The sequence below is a fragment of the Coregonus lavaretus genome, assembly GCF_964263955.1.
Source record: "Coregonus lavaretus genome assembly, chromosome: 37".
Lineage (NCBI taxonomy): Eukaryota > Metazoa > Chordata > Actinopteri > Salmoniformes > Salmonidae > Coregonus > Coregonus lavaretus.
In genome coordinates, this window is record NC_140024.1 from 13,519,966 (window position 1) to 13,547,580 (window position 27,615).

The window sequence follows — 27,615 nt, forward strand, 5'->3', positions numbered from 1 at the left end:
CAGGTGTCTTTTATACTGATAACAAGTTCAAACAGGTGCCATTAATACAGGTAACGAGTGGAGGACAGAGGAGCCTCTTAAAGAAGAAGTTACAGGTCTGTGAGAGCCAGAAATCTTGCTTGTTTGTAGGTGACCAAATACTTATTTTCCACCATAATTTGCAAATAAATTCATTACAAATCCTACAATGTGATTTTCTGGAATTTTTTTCTCTCAATTTGTCTGTCATAGTTGACGTGTACCTATAATGAAAATTACAGGCCTCTCTCATCTTTTTAAGTGGGAGAACTTGCACAATTGGTGGCTGACTAAATACTTTTTTTCCCCCACTGTATCTTCTAAGATAATGTCCAAGACTTATACTTTAAAGACTATATGATCAAGTAGACAGAATTATGATTACAGTTGTAAATATTACAACATCTTCTATGATTCTCAGATCCTCTTGCCGAGACTTGAAGGAGGGCAGGTGAACAGCACAATCCTTGACCTGGGAAACTACAGCACACTGATGATTGTCGTCCCTTCACCGGACGTAACACTGGTGCTAAAGATGGAGCCCTCAGAGGAAATACCATTTGTACTGTTGCTGGGGTATAAAGACTACCCAAAGGACAAGCAATATATAGCCAAGACTCAGATGCCTCACCAAGGCAATTCACAAGGTGATCAACCTCCTGAACTGACTTCTTGTTAATGGCAGAGACATATAACTATTGTGAAGCACAATGAACAACACTGAGTGTTTAGAAAGATAAATGTGTTTGTGTTGTGTTTATTTTGGGTACAGAGAGATACACCTGGGTCCTGGGTCCCAATGATTTGACAGGAAAGGTTGGGGTGCACTACCTTGTGGTGAGGCCCATTGTAGAAGCAGGGGTTAAATCTGTCAATGCCACTGTGACTGTCACCTCCATTGCTGCTCAGTGCAAATATTGGAATGAAACCAAATCCACCTGGAGTGAAGATGGCTGCAGGGTAAATGCAACAAGTACTACACAACACCTTTATAATAAAATATTGGCACATCATTGCAACCAGGCACTGCTAAAATCAAATGCATAAACTGACTGTGGTCTCCTTAGGTTGGTCCTTTAACCACGCCATTGGTCACTCAGTGCTTATGTAACCATTTGACCTTCTTCGGGAGCTCTTTCTTCGTCATGCCTAACCTTGTGGATGTGTCCCGTACTGCTGAGCTCTTCGCCACCTTCTCAGACAACCCTGTGGTGGTGTGCTTTGTTGGAGCCATCTTCGTTGCTTATCTCTTGGTGGTCGTGTGGGCACGCAAAAAGGACATCCAGGACATAGCCAAGGTCTGTCTTGAACAATCGCTGCTGCCATTTTCTAGACAATTTTTGTCCAGACTATACAGACAACTTGAGAACATGCTACTGTGTTGACCCAATCAGCAGATTTACAGTGCTTAGATTTACCGGTTTGAGAATGTAACATCCTGTTGGTTTGCTGTTGATGCAGAGTTTTACCTTCAAATGTTACTTGTTGTAGGTGAAGGTGACAGTGCTGGAAGATAATGACCCCTTGGCTGAATACCGTTACATGCTGAATATCAGCACTGGGCATCGGCGTGGTGCTTCCACCTCCTCTCAGGTCAGTAGCAACAGTTCCCACTGCTGCAGGACATCATATTCTGTTCTCTGATAAAACCACACTCAGTGACCCTGACCCTGACCCTGTGTTGCTGCTGCAGGTTACTGTGACTCTGCTGGGCACGGAGGGAGAGAGTGAGCCACACCACCTCACTGACCCTGACAAGCCTGTGTTTGAGAGGGGTGCAGTGGATACGTTCCTGTTGACCACACCCTTCTCCCTGGGGGAGCTGCAGAGCATCAGGCTGTGGCACGACAACTCAGGGGGGCACCCTGCCTGGTAGGAGAGTGGTTGGGGAGGATGTTTCACAGTAGTAGAGGGACAGATAGATTTGACATTCATTCAAGCTGACGTTTGAAATTGTGGATGTAGTTGACAATAACGGTTTTCATGCAGGTATATAAACAAAGTGATGGTGCAGGATCTAGAAACTGGACAGAAGCGGCACTTCCTGTGTAACTCATGGCTGGCCATAGATATGGGCGAGTGCATCCTTGATAATGTCTTCCCTGTTGCCTCGGACATAGAATTGAAGAAATTCAGGTGAGGTAAAGCATGGATCCACCTTGTTATAGCAACATATGAATCCCAGAACAATTGTCCATCATGTAACTAAATCTTCTTACACTGTATATTCTGCAGTAATCTGTTTTTCATGAAAACGGCAAAGGATTTCCGTGATGGCCACATCTGGTTTTCTGTGATCAGCCGGCCTCCAACGAGCACCTTCACATGTGTCCAGCGAGTCTCCTGCTGTTTCTCTCTGCTGCTCTGCACCATGCTGACCAGCATCATGTTCTGGGGCATCCCTACCGACCCCTCTGAGCAGACCATGGACCTGGGTATGGATGCCTGCACAGTATTGATGGCATTTGCAAATGGTAGGTTTTCAGAACAATAACTCTTTCTTCTTTTTACTCCTGTAGGTCATATCGAGTTCACATGGCAGCAGGTGATGATTGGAATTCAGAGTTCAATCATAATGTTTCCAATTAATCTCCTCATTGTGAGTATCTTCAGAAACACTCGCCCCCGAGAGACGAAGCCTGGAAAGCCCAAGGCAGAGGGGTCCAAGCAGGGGAAGACTGGCAGAGTGTCTCCCTCACAGCCCCCCTCCCCACAGAGGGAGAGAGACCTCACACCAGACACTGTCATCAAGGTAAAAGAAGTAAACAATTTCAACATAATTTATGATCAAGAGTCAGCCTGTTTGCCTCGCCACATTAGCAAAGCTGTTAATACAGTGCATTCGGAAAGTATTCAGACCCCTTCCCTTTTTCCGTATTTTGTTACGTTCTAGACATATTCTAAAATGGATTAAATAACAAAAATCCTCATCAATCTACACACAATACGCCATAATGTCAAAGCGAAAACAGGTTTTTAGAAATTGTTGGAAATGTATAAAAGATAAATAACAGAAATACCTTATTTACATAAGTATTCAGAACCTTTGCTATGAGACTCGAAATTGAGCTCAGGTTCATCCTGTTTGCATTGAGTCCACCTGTGGTAAATTCAATTCATTGGACATGATTTGGAAAGGCACACACCTGTCTATATAAAGTCCCACAGTTGACAGTGTATGTCAGAGCAGAAACCAAGCCATGAGGTCAAAGGAATTGTCCGTAGAGCTCCGAGGCAGGATTGTGTTCAGGCACAGATCTGGGGACGGGTACCAAAAAATTTCTGCAGCATTGAAGGTCCCCAAGAACACAGTGTCCTCCATCATTCTTAAATAGAAGAAGTTTGGAACCACCAAGACTCTAGAATCGGGGGAGAAGGGCCTTGGTCGGGGAGGTGACCAAGAACCCGATGGTCACTCTGACAGAGCTCCAAGTGTTCCTCTGTGGAGATGGGAGAACCTTCCAGAAGGACAACCATCTCTGCAGCACTCCACCAATCAGGCCTTTATGGTAGAGTGGCCAGACGGAAGCCACTCCTCAGTAAAAGGCACTTGAGAGCCCGCTTGGAGTTTGCCAAAAGGCACTAAAGGACTCTCAGACCATGAGAAACAAGATTCTCTGGTCTGATGAAACCAAGATTGAACTTTTTGCCTGAATGCCAGGTACCTGGCACCATACCTACGGTGAAGCATGGTGGTGGCAGAATCATGCTGTGGGGGTGTTTTTCAGAGACAGGGACTGGGAAACTAGTCAGGATCGAGGGAAAGATGAACGGAGCAAAGTACAGAGAGATCCTTGATGAAAACCTGCTCCAGAGCGCTCAGGACCTCAGACTGGAGTGAAGGTTCACCTTCCAACAGGACAACGACCCTAAGCACACAGCCAAGACAACGCAGGAGTGGCTTTGGGATAAGTCTCTGAATGTCCTTGAGTGGCCCAGCCAGAGACCGGACTTGAACCCGATCGAACATCTCTAGAGAGACCTGAAAATAGCTGTGCAGCGACGCTACCCATCCAACCTGACAGAGCTTGAGAGGATCTGCAGAGAAGAATGGGAGAAACTCCCCAAATACAGGTGTGCCAAGCTTGTAGCATCATACCCAAAAATACTCTAGGCTGTAATCGCTGCCAAAGATGCTTCAACAAAGTACTGAGTGAAGGAACCGACATTATGGGGTATTGTGTGTAGCTTCATTAGGGAAAAAAAAATTGAATACATTTTTTAATAAGGCTGTAACGTAACAAAATGTAGAAAAAGTCAAGGGGTCTTTCTGAATGCATTGTATATACGTTATTCTCTCAGGACATAAAGAAGCTTGCTCAGTCACTCTCCAAGGCTATGAAGAGCCCCATTCCACGCCTGGAGTTAGAGATGAAGCCTGGACAACAGACTGATATCAACACTCTGCTCTCTCTGGTGGAGGACATCATCCGGAAGCAGAACCGAGCCGGTGGGGAGTTCTACACTGATGCCTCCAAGAAAGAGGGGGCGCTCATTCTCTCACTAGGAGTAGCTAATCTGCAAGGTACAGCCCAGTTGGGCGGGGGGGGAGGGGGGGGGGGGGGGTTGTCGTCTGCATTGCACTGCTGGTTGATCTGATAACATGTTCTGGTAGCATGTCCAGAGATGCAATATTTACAGTATATAGTGGCCAAAGTTTCATCAATCAATCAAATCGTATTTATAAAGCCCTTTTACATCAGCAGATGTCACAAAGTGCTATACAGAAACCAGGCCTAAAACCCCAAACAGCAAGCAATGCAGATGTAGAAGCATGGTGGCTAGGAAAAACTCCCTAGAAAGGCAGAAACCTAGGAAGAAACCTAGAGAGGAACCAGGCTCTGAGGGGTGGCCAGTCCCCTTCTGGCTGTGCCGGGTGGAGATTATAACAGTACATGGCCATTAAGGCCAGATTTTTCTCCAAGACGTTCAAATGTTCATAGATGACCAGCAGGGTCAAATAATAATCACAGTGGTTGTAGAGGTTGCAACAGGTCAGTACATCAGGAGTAAATGTCACTTGGCTTTTCATAGCCGGGCATTTAGAGGTTGAAATAGCAGGTGCGGTAGAGAGAAAGAGCTGAAAACAGCAGGTCTGGGACAAGGTAGCACGTCCGGTGAACAGGTCAGGGTTCCTTAGCCGCAGGCAGAAGAGTGGAAACTGGAGTAGCAGCACGACCAGGTGGACTGGGGACAGCAGGGAGTCATCAGGCCAGGTAGTCCTGAGGCATGGTCCTAGGCCTCAGGTCCTCCGGGATGTCAGTCAGCCAAAGGATAATCATATGATATATGGCTTAAACCGAAACTCAGAATTTATAACCAGATTAAAAACAGCTAGGATCCAGAACCCTCTGTCACCTTACAAGAAACCAATTGCCTCTGGCAATTAAGGTAAGTAGCTTAGTGGGTAAGAGCGTTGTGCCAGTAACCGAAAGGTCGCTGGTTCTAATCCCCGAGCTGACTAGGTGGAAAAACCTGTCGATGTGCCCTTGAGCAAGGCACTTAACCCTAATTGCTCCTGTAAGTCGCTCTGGATAAGAGCGTCTGCTAAATGACAAAAAAATAAAAAAGGTTTAACGCAATAATTGAAGAAGAGCAGCTAGGGGACGATTTAGGGGAGGTTGAGAATTAACTGTACTTTACATTTTGATTTACATGATATTAAGAGTAACCTTGTTTGATAAAATTCAACAACTGAAACCAGAAATATTATTGGTTAGATACGAAGAGAAACTGGAATGGTAATTTAGAAAAGAAGTGTTCCTGGTTACAAATGTTGTTTCCAAAGCATGGAAGATACATCAAGATAAGCTACACTCAGTATACACAACATTAAGAACCCCTGATCTTTCCAGGACATAGACTGACTAAGTGAATCCAGGTGAATGCTATGATCCCTTATTGATGTCACTTGTTAAATCCACCTCAATCAGTGTAGATGAAGGAGAGGAGACAGGTTAAATACGGATTTGTAAGCCTTGAGACAATTGAGACATGGCTTGTGTATGTGTGCCATTCAGAGGGTGAATGGGCAAGACAAAATATTTAAGTGCCTTTGAACGGGGTATGGTAGTAGGTCCCAGGTGCACCGGTTTGAGTGTATCAAGAACTGCAATGCTGCTGGGTTTTTCACGCGCAACAGTTTCCCGTGTGTATCAAGAATGGTCCACCACCCAAAGGACATCCAACCAACTTGACACAACTGTGGAGTCAACATGTGCCAGCATCCCTGTGGAATGCTTAACAAACCTTGTACAGTCCATGCCCAAACAAATTGAGGCTGTTCTGAGGGCAAAAGGGGGTGCAACTCAATATTAGGAAGGTGTTCCTAATGTTTTGTTCCTAATGTTTTGTACATTGTTTTTGTCAAAATTGTTCAAGCTCAGTAAATTTGGTTGGGAATAATTTATGGACAACAATATTCAAACCTTGTCTCTGATTTTTAAGCTAATTTAAGTCAGGACTGAGACTGGACCACTCAGGAACACTCAATACCTATTGGAAAGCCAATCCGGTGTGTCTTTGGCAATACCCATAACATGATGCTGCCACCACAATACTTGAAAATACAGAGGATCAACAACATTGCATTCACTCCACATCACTGGCCTGTATGACAAAGTGAAAAGAAGGAACCCTGCGTAAAAACATCCACTCCAAATCATCCATTCTGTTTGCAACAAGGCAGTTAAGTAATACTGCAAGTCAACACGGCAAAGATATGAACCTTTAAAAATGACATGTTTTGGTCAAATACAACACAGAGTGAAGCCCTCTGTAATTTCAAGTATTGTGGTGGCAGCATCATGTTATGGGTATGCTTGTCACCGGCAGGGAATGGGGAGTTTGTCAGGATCAAAATAAATATGAAAGGAGCAGTTTAATTTTGACTGGGGAGTTTGTATGCATGCATATATATCATTATTTTCTTTGCTACTGCAGATACAGTGTCTTACAAGCCCATGTGGGCTGGGCATCTTGAAAATGCAAGACACTTTCATAATGTAATAAATCAAATCAATCAATGCTGTGTTTTCAGAGACCAGCCTGTGTGGGAGCCCTGAGAAGACTGGGGATGGGAGCCAGAAAAGGAGCAACAACAGCCAGTATCTGTACAGGCAGCTACGTCATGTAGAGAAGGAGCTGAGCCTACTGGGACCCTCTCGCTTCCCCAACCCAGACAGCTACTGCCGGGCAGTGCAGCAGGTCCAGGGCATGAAGGGACTGCTAGAGTCTTCCAGCCTTGGAGGGGACCAGCTGGCTCGAAGCCCCAGCCCAGCAGAGAGCAGTGAGGGAGACAGCAGCAGTAAGAAGCAGGGCGGGCTTCCCTGGTGGTTTGTGTTTATTGGCTGGATACTGGTGTTAGCCACCAGCGGAGTATCAGGATACTTCACCATGATGTATGGGCTGACCTATGGGAAGGACCGCTCTATAAGCTGGCTCATCTCCATGGTTGTGTCTTTCTTTGAGAGCCTCTTCATCACTCAGCCGCTGAAGGTGAGACCTACAGTACAATACATCCTGTACAATGTAAAATGTCCTGCCTCATGTATCTGAAATCTGGGTATTACTTTGTGGATTTCCTATCACAGGTGTTAGGTTTTGCAGCCTTCTTTGCTCTCGTTCTGAAGAAAGTTGATCAGGAGGAGTATGGGGATCCAAAGTTTGAGGGGGAGCTCCGAAACCCAGGTGCTTTATCTTAAAGCTAATTTCCCATATTTCAGGCATAACGGCATATCCTTTCTGCTTTCCTTATTCGTTATGGATATTCTGTTTACTTGTATATGAGCAAGCTAAGACTAGATACCTTTTACAACCATCTTGTCCACAGATGACCCTGATGCAGTGCGGGCTGTCAGGAGGGATAGCACATGCAGCTTCTACCAGCCCCCTCCTCCCACAGACATCGACAGGATGAGGAACAACATGATCAAGGAGCAGAAGGTCTTCGCCCTCATCAAAGAGATTCTCAGTAAGATGAACCGCTTTTTCATTCACTGCACTGTCATTCACCGCACCTATTGGTTAACATACATGCTTAAGGCCTATGATTCTTTTGCAGCCTACATGGGGTTCATGTGGATGTTGCTCCTGGTGGCGTATGGTCAGAGGGACCCTAACGCTTACTTCCTGACTCAGCACATTCGGCAGAGCTTCAGCCAAGGGATCTCAGACAGCATGAGCCACGGAAATGTGTTCACCTGGGCAAATACCTCTCTTCTCAGCAACCTCTTCGGAGAGAACCCAGGTAGCATTCTCAAAAGAGGAGGTTTATTTCATAGAGAACGTTAATTTCTAGAAGGTTAAAGAGAAATTGTATAGATGAAAGCGTGCTAGCGTTTTGTCTTTTAGTTATTCTTTGCCTTAACATTTTCTGCATGCTGTGTTATAGGTTTCATCACAGATGGGAACTCCAAACTGGTTGGTAATGCCCGTCTTCGCCAGGTGAGGGTGCAGAAGAACTCCTGCCGCATCGCCCGCTCCATGCGCCAGTCTGTTCCTGACTGTCATGCTCCATACTCATGGGAGGTGGAGGACATGGGCTCCTATGGGCCAGGCTGGAACCGCTCGGGGAGTGAAAACACCTCAAAGACCCTCCGCAGCCCCTGGCAATACCAAACCCAGGCCCGACTCAGAGCCCAACCTATCTGGGGTAGTGTGGTTCTCTACCGGGGAGGGGGGTTTGTGGTGGACCTGGGCCCTGACTCACAGAACGCTAACAGGTAAATTAACATTGACCAAATGTTTAAAAATTATCAGAGTTATCAAACCATATTTGTGGTAGAGAAATATGTTATTTTATTCATGCATGTCTTCTGTCCCTGCAGTACCCTTCAGTATCTGTTTGACAACACCTGGCTTGATATGTTCACCCGGGCAGTCTTTGTAGAGTTCACCGTGTACAATGCCAATGTCAACCTCTTCTGCATTGTCACACTCATGCTGGAGACCACAGCTGTAGGTGAGACAGTTGTTATATCACTCCATGAATACAGCACAAAGTAAGTATTTAAAGGCACCCAAAGCTCAGATTGTCAGCACCTGTCTTATTCTCTCAGGAGCGTTCCAGTTTCGCAGTGAGCTGCAGAGTGTCCGACTGTACCAGTCCACCGGTGGACTCCACACCTTTGTCATGGCCTCTGAGGTCATCTATTTCCTCTTTATCCTCTACTACATGTTTGTTCAGGTAAGCTGTAATTTAAATACCTTTCTTATGTGTAAAGAGTATAAAATCAGTGCCACAATGGTCTAGTGCCATTGTTCTGGAATTCCTCCTCAGTCTAACTCTTCTCATCTCCTCACAGGGAAAGCTGATGAAGCAGCAGAAGTGGGCTTACTTCAAGACAAAGTGGAACCTGCTGGAGCTTGCCATCATCCTCCTGAGCTGGAGCGCATTGTCTGTCTTCATCAAGAGGACCCTGTTAGGGAACCGGGACATGGAGTACTACCACAACCATAAAGACCAGTGAGTTCACACTGGGTTGGGGTATCATGGGTTTCTGCTTTACTTTCGCTAGTCTTTTATCCCTATTGTTGGTCAGTTGCTTCTGTGTGATGTTAAACTTCTCCGCTCTCTGTCCAGGTTTGCCAGTTTCCATGAAACAGCCATAGCAGATGCAGTGCTGGGGTATCTGATCGCATTCCTGGTGCTACTGGCTACAGTCAAACTGTGGCATCTGCTGAGGCTCAACCCCAAGCTACACATGATCACAGCCACACTGCAACGGGCCTGGACAGACATATCAGGCTTCCTCGTGGTCATCACCATTATGTTCCTGGCCTATTCTATTGCTGTAAGGGTCTTTCTGAAACACCTAGCCTATAAGTTGTCCATGGTGCTGTCATTCTCCAACTTCATCCTCATTCTCTTCTTATGTGATGTTGTGCTTGTGTATGATGGGTGTCCCCTTGACTTGCAGTGTGAGTGACTAAACTGTGATCATTCTCCGTCTGCAGTCTAATCTGATGTATGGCTGGAAGCTGTACTCATATAGGACTCTCCTGGATTCTGCTCTAGCCATGGTCAGCTTGCAACTGGGCATCTTCAACTATGACGAGGTTAGTAGAGGACAGCTCTACTAGACTGATTACTGCTGTAGTCATGATGGTAGCGTTGTGATTAAATTCTGTAACTTCTCCTTCTAATCCAGGTTCTTGATTACAACCCGGTGCTTGGTGCGTTCCTCATCGGCTCCTGCATTATATTCATGACCTTTGTGGTTCTGAACCTGTTCATCTCTGTCATCCTGGTGGCGTTCACTCAAGAGCAAATGCATCACAAGGTACTGTGCATCAATCTTACACTATGTAAAATTAACCTTCTCCTGGTCATATTAGGTCTTATTTGAACATCAATATATCAGAATCAACCGGGACCAATACCTTAATACATTTCGACTGAGGCGGTCACTTGACTATCCATTCTGAGCTGTCTGTTCACTGTTCCACAGCCCTCAGAGGAGGAGGAGATAGTGGATCTGATGCTGATGAAGCTCTGCAACTTGTTTGGAATCAAAATTAAGAAGAAGGAAGACAGTGACAGCCCCAAGGAGAATGGCATGACTGCCTCAGCAACTAACAAAGGATTCTTCACTATATCCTCATAGATGATTACTTCTAAGTACTGGTGTACCACTCTGTATGTATTCATAGGGAGCTGTCATTTTCAGTTCTGTTGCTTCATAGGAGCGGTGATGCATTTTGTTGACTTGTTGCCTCTAGCCGTTTAATTATCTAATATATCATGCATGAATGAGGCTATTTGTGCCGTTTTGTGATCTAATGCAAAGCTTTAAAAATATGTTAAGAGGAAATAACAGCTCCTTCTTTTCCCTCACACTTTTCTGTCACAAATACACACATGTATGGTTACTATGGTAATGTGAGGAGTAGACAACACTGAGGAGTAGAGCAGGATAAAAATATAATTCAAATGTTGTTGTATTAATGTTTGTTGTGAAATTAATAGCAAACTAGTATTTTGTCAACATTAACCAAATGAGCTACATAAGAATGAAAAATGATTAGACTTATGTGGAGTAGATAACCAAATAGCCAATTCCCTTCACTCTTTTAATACATAAAGAAAATGCGAGGGTCTTCTTCATAAAAAAAAAAAGATAAATAGTGTCCGACAGGTGGGAAGAACAAAAACAAACAGTCAGTCCGTAGTCAGAAATCAGCATTGCTTCCTCATTTTTTCTCCTTCTTATCTTTCTTAGTGTCTCCCTTCTCTTTTTCCTTGTCCTCTTTCTTCTCTTTCTTGCTGTCATCTTTTTCCTGGCCTTCCTTCTTCTCTGCATCTCGGTTGGCGATCTTGTTGTTGATGAGGTTGTGAAGAGCAACCACGGAGCGAATGAGTGAAGCCAGGTAAACCACCAGCATCTGGTCATTGGTCTTGAGGTAAAATGCCTTGATGAACTCTTGAAGGTTGACGTCAGGCAGCAGGTTGAAGACGTCCTGCAGCTGGTAGATGATCTGGTGGTTGATGGGCAGCTTACCTGTGGCAACTTTCTCCAAATACCCTTTGATATCCACTAACTTGCAGTTGAGGCCCTTTAGGCCGTGCACCTGGTTGGTGATGCGTTGAGACAGGGTGCCAACTGTTGTGTCCTTGATGTCTCTGGATAGAGATACAAAACATTTTATTTCAGTGACTTGCATGTTTTAAGTCAACCGGTTTCCCTTTTTGGTGGCAAAACTGGCCTTAAATTTTTATGGTAAGAATCAGACCTGGGTCCAAATACTAGTTAAAATTGTTCAATTACTTTCACATACACTACCAGTCAAAAGTTTGGACACACCTACTCATTCAAGGGTTTTTCTTTATTTTTTACATCGTAGAATACAGTGAGGGAAAAAAGTATTTGATCCCCTGCTGATTTTGTACATTTGCCCACTGACAAAGACATGATCAGTCTATAATTTTAATGGTAGGTTTATTTGAACAGTGAGAGACAGAATAACAACAAAAAAATCCAGAAAAATGCATGTCAAAAATGTTATAAATTGATTTGCATTTTAATGAGGGAAATAAGTATTTGACCCCTCTACAAAACATGACTTAGTACTTGGTGGCAAAACCCTTGTTGGCAATCACAGAGGTCAGACGTTTCTTGTAGTTGGCCACCAGGTTTGCACACATCTCAGGAGGGATTTTGTCCCACTCCTCTTTGCAGATCTTCTCTAAGTCATTAAGGTTTCGAGGCTGACATTTGGCAACTCGAACCCTTAGCTCCCTCCACAGATTCTCTATGGGATTAAGGTCTGGAGACTGGCTAGGCCACTCCAGGACCTTAATGTGCTTCTTCTTGAGCCACTCCTTTGTTGCCTTGGCCGTGTGTTTTGGGTCATTGTCATGCTGGAATACCCATCCACAACCCATTTTCAATGCCCTGGCTGAGGGAAGGAGGTTCTCACCCAAGATTTGACGGTACATGGCCCCGTCCATCATCCCTTTGATGCGGTGAAGTTGTCCTGTCCCCTTAGCAGAAAAACACCCCCAAAGCATAATGTTTCCACCTCCATGTTTGACGGTGGGGATGGTGTTCTTGGGGTCATAGGCAGCATTCCTCCTCCTCCAAACACGGTGAGTTGAGTTGATGCCAAAGAGCTCGATTTTGGTCTCATCTGACCACAACATTTTCACCCAGTTCTCCTCTGAATCATTTAGATGTTCATTGGCAAACTTCAGACGGGCCTGTATATGTGCTTTCTTGAGCAGGGGGGCCTTGCGGGCGCTGCAGGATTTCAGTCCTTCACGGCGTAGTGTGTTACCAATTGTTTTCTTGGTGACTATGGTCCCAGCTGCCTTGAGATCATTGACAAGATCCTCCCGTGTAGTTCAGGGCTGATTCCTCACCGTTCTCATGATCATTGCAACTCCACGAGGTGAGATCTTGCATGGAGCCCCAGGCCGAGGGAGATTGACAGTTATGTTGTGTTTCTTCCATTTGCGAATAATCGCACCAACTGTTGTCACCTTCTCACCAAGCTGCTTGGCGATGGTCTTGTAGCCCATTCCAGCCTTGTGTAGGTCTACAATCTTGTCCCTGACATCCTTGGAGAGCTCTTCGGTCTTGGCCATGGTGGAGAGTTTGGAATCTCATTGATTGATTGCTTCTGTGGACAGGTGTCTTTAAGAGTGTGCTCCTAATCTCAGCTCGTTACCTTTATAAAAAACACCTGGGAGCCAGAAATCTTTCTGATTGAGAGGGGGTCAAATACTTATTTCCCTCATTAAAATGCAAATCAATTTATAACATTTTTGGCATGCGGTTTTCTGGATTTTTTTGTTGTTATTCTGTCTCTCACTGTTCAAATAAACCTACCATTAAAATTATAGACTGATAATTTCTTTGTCAGTGGGCAAACGTACAAAATCAGCAGGGGATCAAATACTTTTTTCCCTCACTGTAATAGTGAAGACATCAAAACTAAGAAATAACACATATGGAATCATGTAGTAACCAAAAATGTGTTAAACATATTTTATATATGAGATTCTTCAAATAGCCACCCTTTGCCTTGATGACAGCTTTGCACACACTAGGCATTCTCTCAACCAGCTTCATGAGGTAGTCACCTGGAATGCATTTCAATTAACAGGTGTGCCTTCTTAAAAGTTCATTTGTGGAATTTATTTCCTTCTTAATACGTTTGAGCCAATCAGTTGTGTTGTGACAAGGTAGGGGGTATACAGAAGATAGCCCTATTTGGTAAAATACCAAGTCCATATTATGGCAAGAACAACTCAATTAAGCAAAGAGAAACGACAGTCCATCATTACTTTAAGACATGAAGGTCAGTCAATACGGAACATTTCAAGAACTTTTAAAGTTTCTTCAAGTGCAGTCCCAAAAACCATTAAGCGCTATGATGAAACTGGCTCTCATGAGGACTGCCACAGGAATGGAAGACCCAGAGTTACCTCTGCTGCAGAGGATAAGTTCATTCGAGTTACCAGCCTCAGAAATTGCAGCCCAAATAAATGCTTCACAGAGTTCAAGTAACAGACACATCTCAACATCAACTTCAGAGGAGACTGTGTGAATCAGGCCTTCATGGTCAAATTGCTGAAAAGAAACCACTACTAAAGGACACCAATAAGAAGAAGAGACTTGCTTGGGCCAAGAAACACGAGCAAGGGACATTAGACCAGTGGAAACGTGTCCTTTGGTCTGGAGTCCAAATTTGAGATATTTGGCTCCAACCGCCGTGTCTTTGTGAGACGGTGCAGGTGAACGGATGTTCTCTGCATGTGTAGTTCCCACCGTAAAGCATGGAGGAGGTGGTGTTATGGTGTGGGGGTGCTTTGCTGGTGACACTGTCTGTGATTTACTTAGAATTCAAGGCACAGTTAACCAGCATGGCTACCACAGCCTTCTGCAGCGATACGCCATCACATCTGATTTGGGCTTAGTGGGACTATCATTTGTTTTTCAACAGGACAATGACCCAACACACCTCCAGGCTGTGTAAGTGCTATTTTACCAAGAAGGAGGGTGATGGAGCGCTGCATCAGATGACCTGGCCTCCACAATCCTCCGACCTCAACCCAATTGAGATGGTTTAGGATGAGTCGGACCGCAGAGTGAAGGAAAAGCAGCCAACAAGTGCTCAGCATGTGGGAACTCCTTCAAGACTGTTGGAAAAGCATTCCAGATGAAGCTGGTTGAGATAATGCCAATAGTGTGCAAAGCTGTCATCAAGGCAAAGGGTGGCTATTTGAAGAATCTCAAAAATAAAATATATTTTGATTTGTTTAACACTTTTTTTGGTTACTACATGATTCCATATGTGTTATTTCATAGTTTTGATGTCTTCACTATTATTCTACAATGTAAAAATAAATAAAAACCCTTGAATGAGTAGGTGTGTCCTAACTTTTGACTGGTACTGTACATTTAAAGTACGTATTCAGAAACATTTCATTTGAAAAGTAGTTGAATATTTTAGTGTACACTGAACAAAAATATAACCGCAACATGTAAAGTGTTGCTCCCATGTTTCATGAGCTGAAATAAAATATCCCAGAAATGTTCCATACGCACAAAGTTTTTTCTTTCAAATGTAGGGCACTAATTTGTTTACATCCCTCTTTGTGAGCATTTATCCTTTGTGTCATTACACAGGTGCCACTTTTGCTGGGGACAATAAAAGGCCACTTTAAAATGTGCAGTTTTATCACACAACACAATGCCACAGATGTCTCAAGTTGAGGGAGCGTGCAATTGGCATGCTGACTGCAGGGATGTTCACCAGAGCTGTTGCCAGAGAATTTAATGTTCATTTCTCTACCATAAGCCGCCTCCAACGTCCAACCGGCCTCACAACCGCAGACCACATGTATGGCGTCGTGTGGGCGAGCGGTTTGCTGATGTCAACATTGGGAACAGAGTGCCCTATGGTGGTGGTGGTATGGTATGGGCAGGCATAAGCTACGAAAATTTTTATCGCTGGCAATTTGAATGCACAGAGAAACCGTGTCGAGATCCTGAGGCCCATTGTCGTGCCATTCATCCACCGCCATTTTCAGCATGATAATGCACGGCCCCATGTCTCAAGAATCTGTACAGAATTCCTGGAAGCTGAAAATGTCCCAGTTCTTCCATGGCCTGCATACTCACCAGACATGTCACCCATTGAGCATGTTTGGGATGCTCTGGATCGACATGTACAACAGCGTGTTCCAGTTCCCGCCAATATCTAGCAACTTCGCTGGAGGAGTGGGAAAACATTCTACAGGCCACAATCAACAGCCTGATAAACTCTATGCGAAGGAGATGTGTCGCGCTGCATGAGGCAAATGGTGGTCACACCAGATACTGACTGGTTTTCTGATCAACACCCCTACTTTTTATTTTTTTAAGATATCTGTGACCAACAGATGCATATCTGTATTCCCAGTCATGTGAAATCCATAGATTAGGGCCTAATTTATTTATTTAAATTGACTGATTTCCTTATATGAACTGTAACTCAGTAAAATCTTTGAAATTGTTGCATGTTGCGTTTATATTTTTGTTCAGTATATTTAGAAATACACTTGGAAAGCATTTGAAAATACTAAAATACACTGACTCAAATACACACCCATGCACTTAACTCTGGTATTTGAACATAGTATTTGAAATAGGTATTTGAAAATGGTCTCAAACACAATTTGCTAGACTATTTCGTTTTTTTACAAATAACCATTCAAATACTCTAATAAAAAAACTTGTATTTGAACCCAGGTCTGGTATGAAAAAATTATGAGCAATAATACAAGGAACAAGTACATACACATTGACCACATGCTTGGGTCCAGTCTTACCGGAGTAAATGCTCCACGCCCACTTCCTCTGCTTCTTCAGCGCCAATCTCACTGGTGACATGTTCAAATGTCTTGGATGTGGGAGTGCCATCCTAAAAACAAAAGGAATGTTCCAACCATTAGACCTTCTTCTCAAGCGAGTTTATCCGTTTTCCTCAACATTAAAGCTCAAAAAGGCATCCGTTGCTCCACAACATAACAAACTTTGATTTTTACAGTGACATTCTTTCTAATCCTACAATTTTTAGATTTTACTTAGTGGTAGATGTAAGACTGACATGCAGCATAAACCTTTGTTGCAGAGGTAATAGTAGAGAATTGTAATTCCACTATTACATTCTTTCAATAATTCCACTGATAAAAACGTACATCATGCACTTCCTCCACAGATATGTAGGCCTCTGTTGGTAGACCCAGGTCTTTCGGTTTCACATCAATGATGACTAAAACCTAAAACGACCAAAAAATCCAATTAAAATCTTTGTACCATAGTATATTTATTATTATATTTACTACAGTGACATCAGTAGTAATTGGCTAATTGCTAAGTAAAAAATTACATCAACGTTTTGTATTAAATTCAACTAAAATGTTGTACTTATACTTACAGAATTGGTACAATATTGCTTCACGAGTTCATTGATGGCAATGTCATTCTTGTGCAGTTTGGGGCCTGTGTGATACCAACCAACTATTCTTTCTCTTGCTGAAACACAATGGGAATACATGTTCAAGTTCAATCACATTGTAGAGTAAAATCTAGTGTTATTAAAATGCATACTAATTTACAAAGAACTCCATTCTTACCATTGACTTTCTTGAACATGTTATACATGTTCTCCAAATAGTCATGGTCCAGGAACCACACAGAATCATCCTTGTCATCCTCGTCAAAGGGCACTGTAAGAAGAGCAGGGGGGAGATCAGCCATATCAACAAGAAACCAGAGTGTTATCAAAGAATGGACCGTGGTTATAGAAAGAGGTAACGTTAGGAAACTCACCTGCAAAGCTGTTGGACACATCAAGAACCTTCTTATGCCATGAGCCGAGTAGTACACCCACAACCCTCTTCTGACTTCCAACTTTACCGATTCTGATCAAATTCAGAATGAGAATAGGCTGTTAGCTACAGACATGGGGTTTCTGAACTGTCTTTGCTACAGACATGTGACAGTGACATCCCTGACTAGAGAGCGGATGGCGCTAACGCGTTACAAGCTGGTTAACATTATCTAGCTACAATAGCTAATAAAGTGCATAAAACGATGCACTAATCGTAGAGGAAACCTGCAATTTGTGTAATATGAGAACATGTTGTGTATCTAGCTAGCTACTAGCTATACTGGATAGCAGGTGAATCAGAGCCTTCTGAGGTGAATCAGCTATCTAGCTACACAGTAGCTAGTTAGATAACGTTAGCTTGCTTGCTCTAACGTTAACTTACTGTCGCTAGCTAGTCGCTAACGTTAGTTAGCTATCTAAACTGTACTGTTATTTGGGAAACAACAATGAGTCCACATTTTTTAACAATCATCAACAACTGTCGAGCTCATTCGAATCCTTTACCTGTTAAAATGATCCACCACACTCAGGAGCACCAAGGGATGGACAATAACTTTTTCAACAGCTAACTCCGGCATGTTTATGTGTGAATTGAATTAAATATAAAATATTTTCGCCATAGAGCACAACAACCACAACCACTGTCAGTGCTCCACGATCCCTTCTTCTTCAGTGGGGTTTATCAGCGGTTGGCATCCAACGTTATGGTGCATTACCGCCACCTACTGTACTGGAGTGTAGGCCAGAGACAGGGAGAAACGAAATCCTACCTGCCAGCCCCGTTGCTCTTAAACAAGTTAACAAAATATGTGAGACTATATCTAATGACGTTCTACTCAATATACTCTTTAAACTAATTTTCTGTATCCCCTTCTCCCTCATACTAGATCTCATCCTCTCTCTTTCCCTCTGATACTGCCCACACTGTAGCAATACATGCTCCACTGTCTCTGTTTCCTGACAATAATCACACTTTCCTGTTGGATGCTTTCCTATCACATTTAATGTCTTATTCAACTGGCTGTGTCCCACCCTTAATCGACTTTCCTCTGTACTTGAAATACATGCCTTTCCTTATTATCTCTATTCCACTGCTCCTACCATCTCTGCACCAACACTTTATATACCTTTGCCTTGCTCATTGAAACTTCAACAACAGCATCCCCACTACTAAGTGCTTGTTTAGCCTGTTCATCTACTGCCTCGCTCCCCTCCACCCCCACATGGGCTGGGACCCAAGTAAATCTTATCTGAATACCCATCTGTTTAATCCTGCCATGGGTTTGTAGCACCTCTTAAAGCAGGTATTGTCTGCTACGTGAGCTAAAGGACTGGAGACTCATCAACACTGCACATGAATCAGAGCAAATAACTACCCTGTCTTGTTTGACTTCCTCCACCCCCACTGCAAGACCAACAGTTTGGCCATCAGCTCTGCCGTATATACAGCCAGCTGATCTGTAATACGTTTCCTGACTTCCATCCCACAACTCCACAATCCCACAATCCTTTGCTTAGGGTCTTGTGACCAAAGAGCCAAAGTGGATCGATTTGTCAAACTGCGCAAAAAAATGCTCCGTTTGGATTGTAACGTGCATTTTGCATTCATTTGAGTATCCTTTCAACAAAAAAATGTCGGTGTGGGAAATATCATAAATGCATTTGGCAAGCTATTTTTTTTTTTACCCAAACGAGTCGAGAACATACTTTGTGTAGATTCATTGCGAAGTTGCAGTTCAAGCTTTTTTTGTATGGATTCCTCCATGGGTTGGGCTGTCCCTGGTTTCAACACTAGAGGGCTGGAAATGCATAAATAAGCTCTTAGAGTTGGGGCTTCACTTTATAGTGAACTCTCTTCTTGCATTTCTTCAGAGTTAATAATAATCGTCCCTTGGTAACTTCATTACCCTCATGCTCATCCAAGGTTAGTAGTAGTTGCCACATGCTGTGTGGATGCAGGCCTCACCCTGGGTGTGTTATCTAAGGTACATAATATTTACAATTCTGGTTGTATGGTGTTTTCTACTAAGGTTGATGAGGCTTCTTGTGATGGAGGAGTTAGGGTAGTGCCTTTATAAACTAATAATGAGCAGTTTATAAACTACTTATAACCCTCTTTATAAATCCTTAGGTTGTTAGGTTGTTACAAGCTGGGCAGGGAGCTATTCTATCGCTGGCCTACTGTATTGTCTATTTTACTTCAAATGTAGCCTACTGGTCAAACTATTTTTTTGATTAACCGTTTTCTTGTGTCCACCATAGGTGACAAATTAAGATGTCACCACTGAACAGAAAGTATTGGGAAGGGTGGTCAGAGAGGCCTAGTTATCAACAGAATCAGAGGGACAATAAAGGCATAAAATCCCAAGGACAGGGTCATAAACACTAAGGCTGCAGGTCGTTTGAAGTTTCTTTTTCAGTGCTCCTTTCTTTTTATAGAAAGAGTAATGAACTTGTGAATTTGAAACAACTGACGAAACATTTGCTGTTTATTAACTCAATGCACTGAGAAAGTAATGATCAAACGCAGATTTAGACCATGGCATGTGAATGGCTATTTAAGGAGGTATGTGGTGAGTGCAGTGGTGAGATTAGGGATATGATTAGGTCTCTGCATTGTTGGGAATGGGCTCATAAGTAAGCATTTCACGGTGAAGTCTACACCTGTTGTATTTGGCAATACAATTTGATTTGATTGATTTGATGTCCAATGATGTTGGGATTTGTATTGTGCCATTCTCCAATCATCACTATAATGTCTATCTTCAAACCTGCAGGCTTTCTAAAGGGTTCATATGACATGAATAACAAAATCGTCTCACATACCTCACAACATCTACAGTACAGTGCAGTACACGCATTGTTACAGTCATGCCCCAATCAACAAACAGGTTTCTGCAATTACCTTGCTGCTGCGTTAACCTTGCTCTTGGCCATTGTTAGGATTTATAAGCATATCATTATTCATTCCATCAAGAAGCCCATTGTGTTTTATAAACGCTTTCATTTTTTATTTTAAGTCTGTATATCTATTTAAACGGATAGTTATCATACTTCAACAGGTGGCATAAGTGAAAAATATGTAACTGCCAAATCAAATAGTTTCTCACACTGAATCCAAATCCTCTTATTGCAGCAGATAGTTTGGCCTTATGAGATGCATATCATAGAACCTTGATCCTTCATTATACTCTAATATCAAATCAAATCAAATGTTGTTTGTCACATGTTAACACCTGTTTAGCAGATGCTATTGTGGGTGTAGCGAAATGCTTGTGCTTCTAGCGCCGACAGTGCAGTAATATCTAACAAGTAATATCTAACAATTTCACAACATATACCCAATACACACAAATCTAAGTAAGGAATGGAAATAAGAATATATACATATATGGACAAGCAATGACAGAGCGGCATGGACTAAGATACAGTAGAATATTATAGAATACAGTATATACATATGAGATGAGTGGTGCAAGATATGTAAACATTATTAAAGTGACTAGTGTTCCATTTCTTAAAGTGGCCAGTGATTTCATTAGGCAGCAGCAGCCTCTAATGTGCTAGTGATGGCTATTTAACAGTCTGATGGCCTTGGGATAGAAGCTGTTTTTCATTCTCTTGGTCCCAGCTTTGATGCACCTGTACTGACCTCGCCTTCTGGATGATAGCTGGGTGAACAGGCAGTGGCTCGGGTGGTTGATGTCCTTGATTATCTTTTTGGCCTTCCTGTGACATTGGGTGCTGTAGGTGTCCTGGAGGGCGGGTAGTTTGCCCCCGGTAATGTGTTCGGCAGACCGCACCACCCTCTGGAGAGCCCTGCGGTTGCGGGCGATGCAGTTGCAGTACCAGGCGGTGATACAGCCCGACAGGATGCTCTCAATTGTGCATCTGTAAAAGTTTGAGAGGGTTTTAGGTGCTAAGCCAAATTTCTTCAGCCTCCTGAGGTTGAAGAGGCTCTGTTGCGCCTTCTTCACCACACTGTCTGCGTGGGTGGACCATTTCTGTTTGTCAGTGATGTGTACGCCAAGGAACTTGAAGCTTTCCACCTTCTCCACTGCGGTCCCGTCGATGTGGATAGGAGGGGTGCACCCTCTGCTGTTTCCTGAAGTCCACGATAATATCCAAGAAGGAGTTGTGTGCTGTTACTTTTTAAAGTTATAGGAGTTGCAGTGCCACAGTCTTTGTTTACTAATATAATATCATATATATGACAAAACACGTCAGAAATAGTGGATGCACCTACATGACTTATATCCACTATGCCCGAAAGAAAGAAAGAAAGAAAGAAAGAAAGAAAGAAAGAAAGAAAGAAAGAAAGAAAGAAAGAAAGAAAGAAAGAAAAGCTGTGAACAATCTCATCAGGACCATTTGCTTGTGCATTATCCTAGAACTACATTGAAATTAGGGGGAGATCACCAAATGCAAGAATGGAAATGATCCCTTATTATTTGAGTAGGCCTAGAGTTTTTACACTTTCAATTATGCAAATTTCAGACTAGTTGTAGGCCTACAATCATGTGACAGATTATTGTCCAGTGGCTACTGTCTTATCTTGAATGACGGGTTTGCGTCATGGGGGGGCGGGGCTGTCCAGAAAATAGACGAACTGAACACATTTGACGAACACGCATGTAACGGAGTCAGAAAGAAGCGTGTTACACAGGCTAATAACGACTGGTTCAAGCTATACATAGTCTATATGTCAAATAGAGTTTTGTTTGTTGTCAGTAGTATTTATTTACCATTAATTCAGTGTCAGAGAAATATGTATTTCTAGCTTGCTTGCTCAGCGACGTTCACATCTGAGGGGGTCCGATTTCCCCTCTTCTTCAGAGGCATTGCGATGCCCTCTGATTTTATATCTCTACTCAGCGCGGATCTCGACCTGAATTCCCCCAAATCCCTATATTCCAAAGGTAATACATCTATTTTATATTAAGCAGAAACTGTCCTCTTTTCTTGTCTGTGTTTTAGTTATTTTCGTTGATATACGCTGTTGTTATTCTCGTACATGTGTTTTGTGAGAGCGCTGTCGTGCTGTTTTTTCCGCCCCGGTCGGCGTGAACGCCAGCGCACCGCATCCCTCTACGTCGCTTTGGCATTGCATCTAAACAGTAGAGCTATAGCTAATGCCGTGTTCAGAACAACTGGGAACTCGGAAATATCCGACTTCAGTGCATTCACGACAACTGGGAACTCGGAAAAGACGAGCTCCGACTGGGGAAAAATTGGTTTGAAGGGTCATCCAACCCGGAATTCTAAGTTGGAAACTCAGGCATCTTCCTAGAGCGCCGACTTTCCGACCTGAAGATCACTGATGTCATGATTTGACCGCGTTTTTTCCAAGTTCCCAGTTGTCTTGAAAGCACCATCAGTGCAACGTCACACGTACATCTTTTTTTTATTATTATTAGAATATTTGCTGTAACACTAAAGCTAGTTGAAGCATGTTTGTTTCCTCTATGTATTTTCGACGACTATGTCATTTAAAAAAGGAGATAGGTTGCCTAACATCCTGTCAATTTCATACACAATGGCACATGGCACATTTACCCTTTTGACCCAGTTTATTATTTGTCCCCCTTACAAAGGTGAGGACTTATTTGGCAGATCTAGCCTAATTGTTTGCATTCCTGCAGTCTAGAAAATATTAGTAGGCATTGGCCAAGTGATCTGTTATGTATTAGAGCCATGTGTAGATTTATATAAGAAAATAGAAAATTGCCTCTTAATAATAGGCTAGTCTTATGAATGTAAGACATGATACGATTTTGATACCATTCAATGTAGCTTTATATGATATAAAGACATGTATCTGATAATGGACCAAAAGCTGCTTACCTTGATGCAATGTCAACATGTTACTGTTGTTCGTCATAAGTCAACTAGGCATTTTATTCAGCTGGTAAATGACTACACTATCTTTTTTTAAAACATGTAATGATGGTAATAAAGCAATTTGTGTTTATGGTCCCATACCCTACACATATTTTTTGTGCTATCATGAGTGTGAAAGGATAAAGGCTGCCTCATTGAGGTCACAACACAAAAATGGTTAATTCCTGATACCCTATGTTGAAAGCCATTCATGTATTCAGTGGAAGTGTTTACCAACACTGTGCCAGCAGTCATTTAAATATTTAATGTTTAAACAAACACACTCATCACTCAGATGGTGATTTAAAAAAAGAGGCAGATACTAGAGTACAATATAGGTAGAGGCCCTATTTTATGGTATAGTCGTAGCTCTAAATAGAATCTATTCACCATGGCCTAGTCCCACTGAACAACAGCCAAGGGAGAGTGCACTGGTTGGCTGAACAGTTTGGGGTGTCTCTGCAGCAGCATGCCAGTCCTCCTGACTGATGCAACAGCAGAGCTGAACTGGGGTTGCAGGAGATCTGCAGCAAAGAGCAGAGTCAACGAGAGGAGTGGGTTGCTGCACAGTCAAAGGTGAGAGTGTAGAATTTGAGATGTCATTAAGTATCTCACACTGTAGTTGCTTAAAGGTCATGTGCTATTTGTGTGGCAAATTGACAACCGTTTCAGAGCAACTTTTGTTTTTCCAAGGGTGTGATGTTATGTTGGCAATACCCAGGGCCAGGTACACTGATTCATCCTCCAAATCTCTTTTTCATATGGTTTGGCAATATGTCTCAATACAGCACTTCAACAACATATCTATAAGCCCTTTGACAAACAACAGTATTAAACATGTCCAATTTCACAGTAAAAGTGAATTGTGAAGCAAACAGCCAGTGGACTTAGGCTAGCCCCTGTCTATTTTTTACTCCCTCAAATCCCCTACAAAGTGGAAAATGCAGTCTTTATTAAAATCAGAACTTTTTTGTGACCCATTCCTGAAAACATGTTTTTAATTTCCTGAGTATACTGCAGAGATATATATTCTGTTTGTAAATATACACGCATCTTTGGTTCCTAGTACAGGACCCCAGTAATCTCTGTGCAATTTAGTCCAAGATAAATTAAACATTTATCCTGGTATCTTTATCAAACCCCTAATTACCATACAGTTACCAGCATTTTCATGCAGTCAGTCCCGAGGGTGCATGTAAGTATTCAACTTCAATCACAATATTGGACAAGTAGGGACTCTGCTGGTGTAGTGTTGGACCTGCGTCCTGAGTGCCTTAGCATTTTAGAGGACTCTTCAGTCTTCATTGCCTACTTTCAAAGATAGATACTGCATAACTTAAGCTGCATGTTCCCTCAACTGAGAAAGGAGAAAAACAGTGGGTATGTTTTTCTGGTGTCTTTGGTATGTTTGTGGTTTGCTGAGGGTAACCATAAGACTGACTGTGTTTTTCAACTGAATTCACAAGAATCTGGGTAACCTAAAGTATAAAGGGATAGTTCTGTTAGGGTCTATAACAGAAGGTGCTGAAGTAAAGAAGTGGATGTGTCTGACCGTGCTGTGTAGTGCTGTTAATCCTCTACCTGGCTGGCTGCTGCCAGTGACCACAGAGGCTGCATGCCAAGAGTAATCTCTGCACAAACGATCACACTGTTTCTGTGGCTCAGATTTGCTGAGGGTAGTCTAAATGTCATAGGCCCAACAGTTTTGGAGAGGTGGCAGACTGAAGCCCAGAGGGGGTCAAAGAGCCACCCTTAATCAGTGTGACTTAAAAGCCAGCGGAGTGAAGAGTGGCGCATTCCTCAGTTGCTGTTAAGCCAGGTTTAAAGTGATGTATGAAAATGTATGCACTCACTAACTGTAAGTCGCTCTGGATAAGAGTGTCTGCTAAATGACTAAAATGTAAATGTCTTCATAAAAATTACTTAATCATCCTCTTGACTGATGTCAGGGAGTTGCTCATAAATGGGTTAACTTGAGTTGGCTTGACTTGAGGCTGTAATGGACTGCCCCATGTCAGAATATGAAAATGATTAGGCTAGGCCTAGTTTCTTCACTGAAAGTCTGCTTCTTTGAGGAGCTACAGATGGCTATCATTATAGTGGGCTCACAGGGCTATCTATTTTTCTGTTTCACTACTTTTAAGGGTGGAGTGAGTGACCGGGCATCAGCTTGGAGAAAAAAGCTATTAGTTTTGCTCTCCAGATTTATGATTCTCTAGACTGCTTACATAATCGTAATCCAAAAGAGTTTGTGCTGGCTTAGGGGAAGTTTATCCACTTTTGTAATAAGAAGGGAAAGTAGGGAATTGGAGGGAGAGAGAGCTTCCTCAATTGCTGCCCTGTAAACTTTTTGAGAGGTTGAAAACGCTCAAATTTAAATGAGACACTGTGTTTCCATTGTCTGTTTTTACTCATTACCCAAATTACTCATAGTTTACTGAGTTTTACAAGCATTGACATAACAAAATGTCATGTGTCATTTTGATGGACTAGAACATATTGACACTGAAACCACTTGTATGAAAACTAATCTCTGCATCTCCAAAAAAAACAACCTGAAACATAATATTTACATAAGTATTCAGACCCTTTACTCAGTACTTTGTTGAAGCACCTTTGACAGCGATTACAGCCTTGAGTCTTCTTGGGTATGACACCACAAGCTAGGCACACCTGTATTTGGGGAGTTTCTCCCGTTCTTCTCTGCAGATCCTCTCAAGCTCTGTCAGGTTGGATGGGGAGCGTCGCTGCACAGCTATTTTCAGGTCTCTCCAGAGACGTTCGATCGGGTTCAAGTCCGGGCTCTGGCTGGGCCACTCATGGTCATTCAGAGACTTGTCCCGAAGCCACTCCTGCGTTGTCTTTGCTGTGTGCTTAGGGTCGTTGTCCTGTTGGAAGGTGAACCTTCACCCCCAGTCTTAGGTCCTGAGCGCTCTGGAGCAGGTTTTCATCAAGGATCTCTCTGTACTTTGCTCCGTTCATCTTTCCCTCGATCCTGACTAGTCTCCCAGTCCCTGCCGCTGAAAACATCAATTTTGAATCTCATAGCAAAGCGTCTGAATACTTATGTACATAAGGTATTTCAGTTTTTAATTTTTAATACATTTGCAAAAATTTCTAAACCTGTTTTCGCTTTGTCATTATGGGGTATTGTGTGGAGGTTGATGAGGGGAAAAAATAATTTAATCAATTTTAAAACAAGGTTGTAACGTAACAATGTGGAAAAAGGGAAGGGGTCTGAATACTTTCTGAATTCACTGTATATACACAAACATTACATATTTATTGCAGCTAAAGTAATATAAGTTTCACACTAGGATGATAAAGCAGATGTTGCTGGCAGCTGAGGCATGGTGATAAGCATTAAACAGACAGGACAGAGTGCAATGAACGTCAAATGTTCTGTTGACTCTCAAAACCAAATTTTTAGGCTATAAGTGGTAGTTTGTTAAATCAATTGTCAAACACCTAAATCCTTGTAGGTAGGCTACATCTGTTCCAATGTTTTTTGGCTGGTATAAAACTGTACATGGACTTCTTTGATGAATAAGGATTTTCATCCTTTTCATCCTGTTAAAGGATAGAAATGTATGTGAATTGAAACACTGACACTACATTACTTTTCTTAAACTTGTTGATTGTTTTGTATGCAATGTTTGCCTGAGTCGAAAACATGAAACATTCACAGCTTACATGGAAGTTGGAGCAGACAGCTGTTTTTACCTCATGGCTGCGTGAGGTTGTGTCATCATACTGTACTTTTATTTTCTGTCCTTTATGGACAGATGATGATCATATTGTGGTGTTTCCCCTCTGGCTCAGAAAGTTCTGGGGCCTCTAGGAGCACGCTCTCTAATGAGGCAGTGAATCACTGCAAACGCTGCTTTGGAGATGGAGCCAAGCATATGGCCGTTTCTCTGCTGTCCTGAACCATGGCAGAATGCCCTAGAGATGAAACACTTCTATTTCTATTACACCTCTTCTATGACATCTGTTTTTAGTCATAATTCACGTAGTCTATATGTAGATATTAAGGCAGTTCAGGTGGGTTTTGTAATGTATTTTGCTCACTATGTGTTTGCTGCAGAGAGACGAGGGAGCATGAGATAATTAGTTTTGATCAGTCATGATAATAAAAGTGCTGAAACATGTTGGCTCAATATTTATTTAAAGAAGATTGAGAACAAGTTATAGGATGAAAAATACTGGAGTTTTGGCGCAGGTACAGCCGACTAGCGTTGGCTAATGCTACCTAGCAAAATCGATACTTGGAGTCAAAGTATTGATATAATATTGTCCAAAATAATATTGCGATATGTAACTGTAGATTTTTAC

General features: G+C 42.6%; 3 protein-coding genes across 3 annotated transcripts in view; 2 read left to right on the top strand and 1 right to left on the bottom strand.

The window, feature by feature from the left end:
* LOC311111190 (polycystin-1-like protein 2) overlaps positions 1 to 10,625 on the top strand; it is a gene marked incomplete at both ends in the record, with an annotated part of 28,930 nt that extends 18,305 nt beyond the window's left edge. The window contains 21 exons of the mRNA XM_084153886.1: positions 440 to 665; positions 791 to 978; positions 1,086 to 1,316; positions 1,510 to 1,611; positions 1,712 to 1,890; positions 2,008 to 2,154; positions 2,254 to 2,453; positions 2,538 to 2,770; positions 4,321 to 4,543; positions 7,058 to 7,515; positions 7,611 to 7,707; positions 7,850 to 7,990; positions 8,081 to 8,266; positions 8,411 to 8,741; positions 8,847 to 8,980; positions 9,078 to 9,205; positions 9,324 to 9,484; positions 9,602 to 9,812; positions 9,976 to 10,077; positions 10,170 to 10,301; positions 10,470 to 10,625. Of these exons, the coding sequence (XP_084010012.1) occupies positions 440 to 665; positions 791 to 978; positions 1,086 to 1,316; positions 1,510 to 1,611; positions 1,712 to 1,890; positions 2,008 to 2,154; positions 2,254 to 2,453; positions 2,538 to 2,770; positions 4,321 to 4,543; positions 7,058 to 7,515; positions 7,611 to 7,707; positions 7,850 to 7,990; positions 8,081 to 8,266; positions 8,411 to 8,741; positions 8,847 to 8,980; positions 9,078 to 9,205; positions 9,324 to 9,484; positions 9,602 to 9,812; positions 9,976 to 10,077; positions 10,170 to 10,301; positions 10,470 to 10,625 (3,966 nt within the window). The remainder of the gene's footprint in view (positions 1 to 439; positions 666 to 790; positions 979 to 1,085; positions 1,317 to 1,509; positions 1,612 to 1,711; positions 1,891 to 2,007; positions 2,155 to 2,253; positions 2,454 to 2,537; positions 2,771 to 4,320; positions 4,544 to 7,057; positions 7,516 to 7,610; positions 7,708 to 7,849; positions 7,991 to 8,080; positions 8,267 to 8,410; positions 8,742 to 8,846; positions 8,981 to 9,077; positions 9,206 to 9,323; positions 9,485 to 9,601; positions 9,813 to 9,975; positions 10,078 to 10,169; positions 10,302 to 10,469) is intronic.
* Positions 10,626 to 11,030: 405 nt separating this feature from the next.
* LOC311111191 (26S proteasome non-ATPase regulatory subunit 7) lies at positions 11,031 to 18,074 on the bottom strand. The gene is made up of 7 exons (XM_084153887.1): positions 17,905 to 18,074; positions 17,340 to 17,431; positions 17,144 to 17,236; positions 16,945 to 17,042; positions 16,706 to 16,786; positions 16,337 to 16,428; positions 11,031 to 11,641 (listed from the first exon to the last, which is right to left on the bottom strand). Exons 1-7 carry the CDS (start codon positions 17,976 to 17,978, stop codon positions 11,212 to 11,214), a joined length of 960 nt encoding a protein of 319 aa, XP_084010013.1. The 5' UTR covers positions 17,979 to 18,074; the 3' UTR covers positions 11,031 to 11,211.
* A 3,932-nt stretch (positions 18,075 to 22,006) lies between these two features.
* The window catches only part of LOC311111537 (nuclear factor of activated T-cells 5-like), a 60,081-nt gene continuing 54,472 nt past the window's right edge, over positions 22,007 to 27,615 (top strand). Inside the window, exon 1 of the mRNA XM_084154282.1 lies at positions 22,007 to 22,319. Coding sequence (XP_084010408.1) covers positions 22,247 to 22,319 — 73 coding nt within the window. The 5' untranslated portion in view covers positions 22,007 to 22,246. The remainder of the gene's footprint in view (positions 22,320 to 27,615) is intronic.

Bases quoted from the DNA above. Each gene is read 5' to 3' on its own strand.
- LOC311111191 (XM_084153887.1), bottom strand. From the start codon at position 17,978: ATGCCGGAGTTAGCTGTTGAAAAAGTTATTGTCCATCCCTTGGTGCTC. The intron at 17,237-17,339 runs GTGAGTTTCCTA...CTCTTCTTACAG, and splicing joins TGTGTCCAACAGCTTTGCAG to TGCCCTTTGACGAGGATGAC. The intron at 17,043-17,143 runs GTAAGAATGGAG...ATTGTGTTTCAG, and splicing joins CATGTTCAAGAAAGTCAATG to CAAGAGAAAGAATAGTTGGT.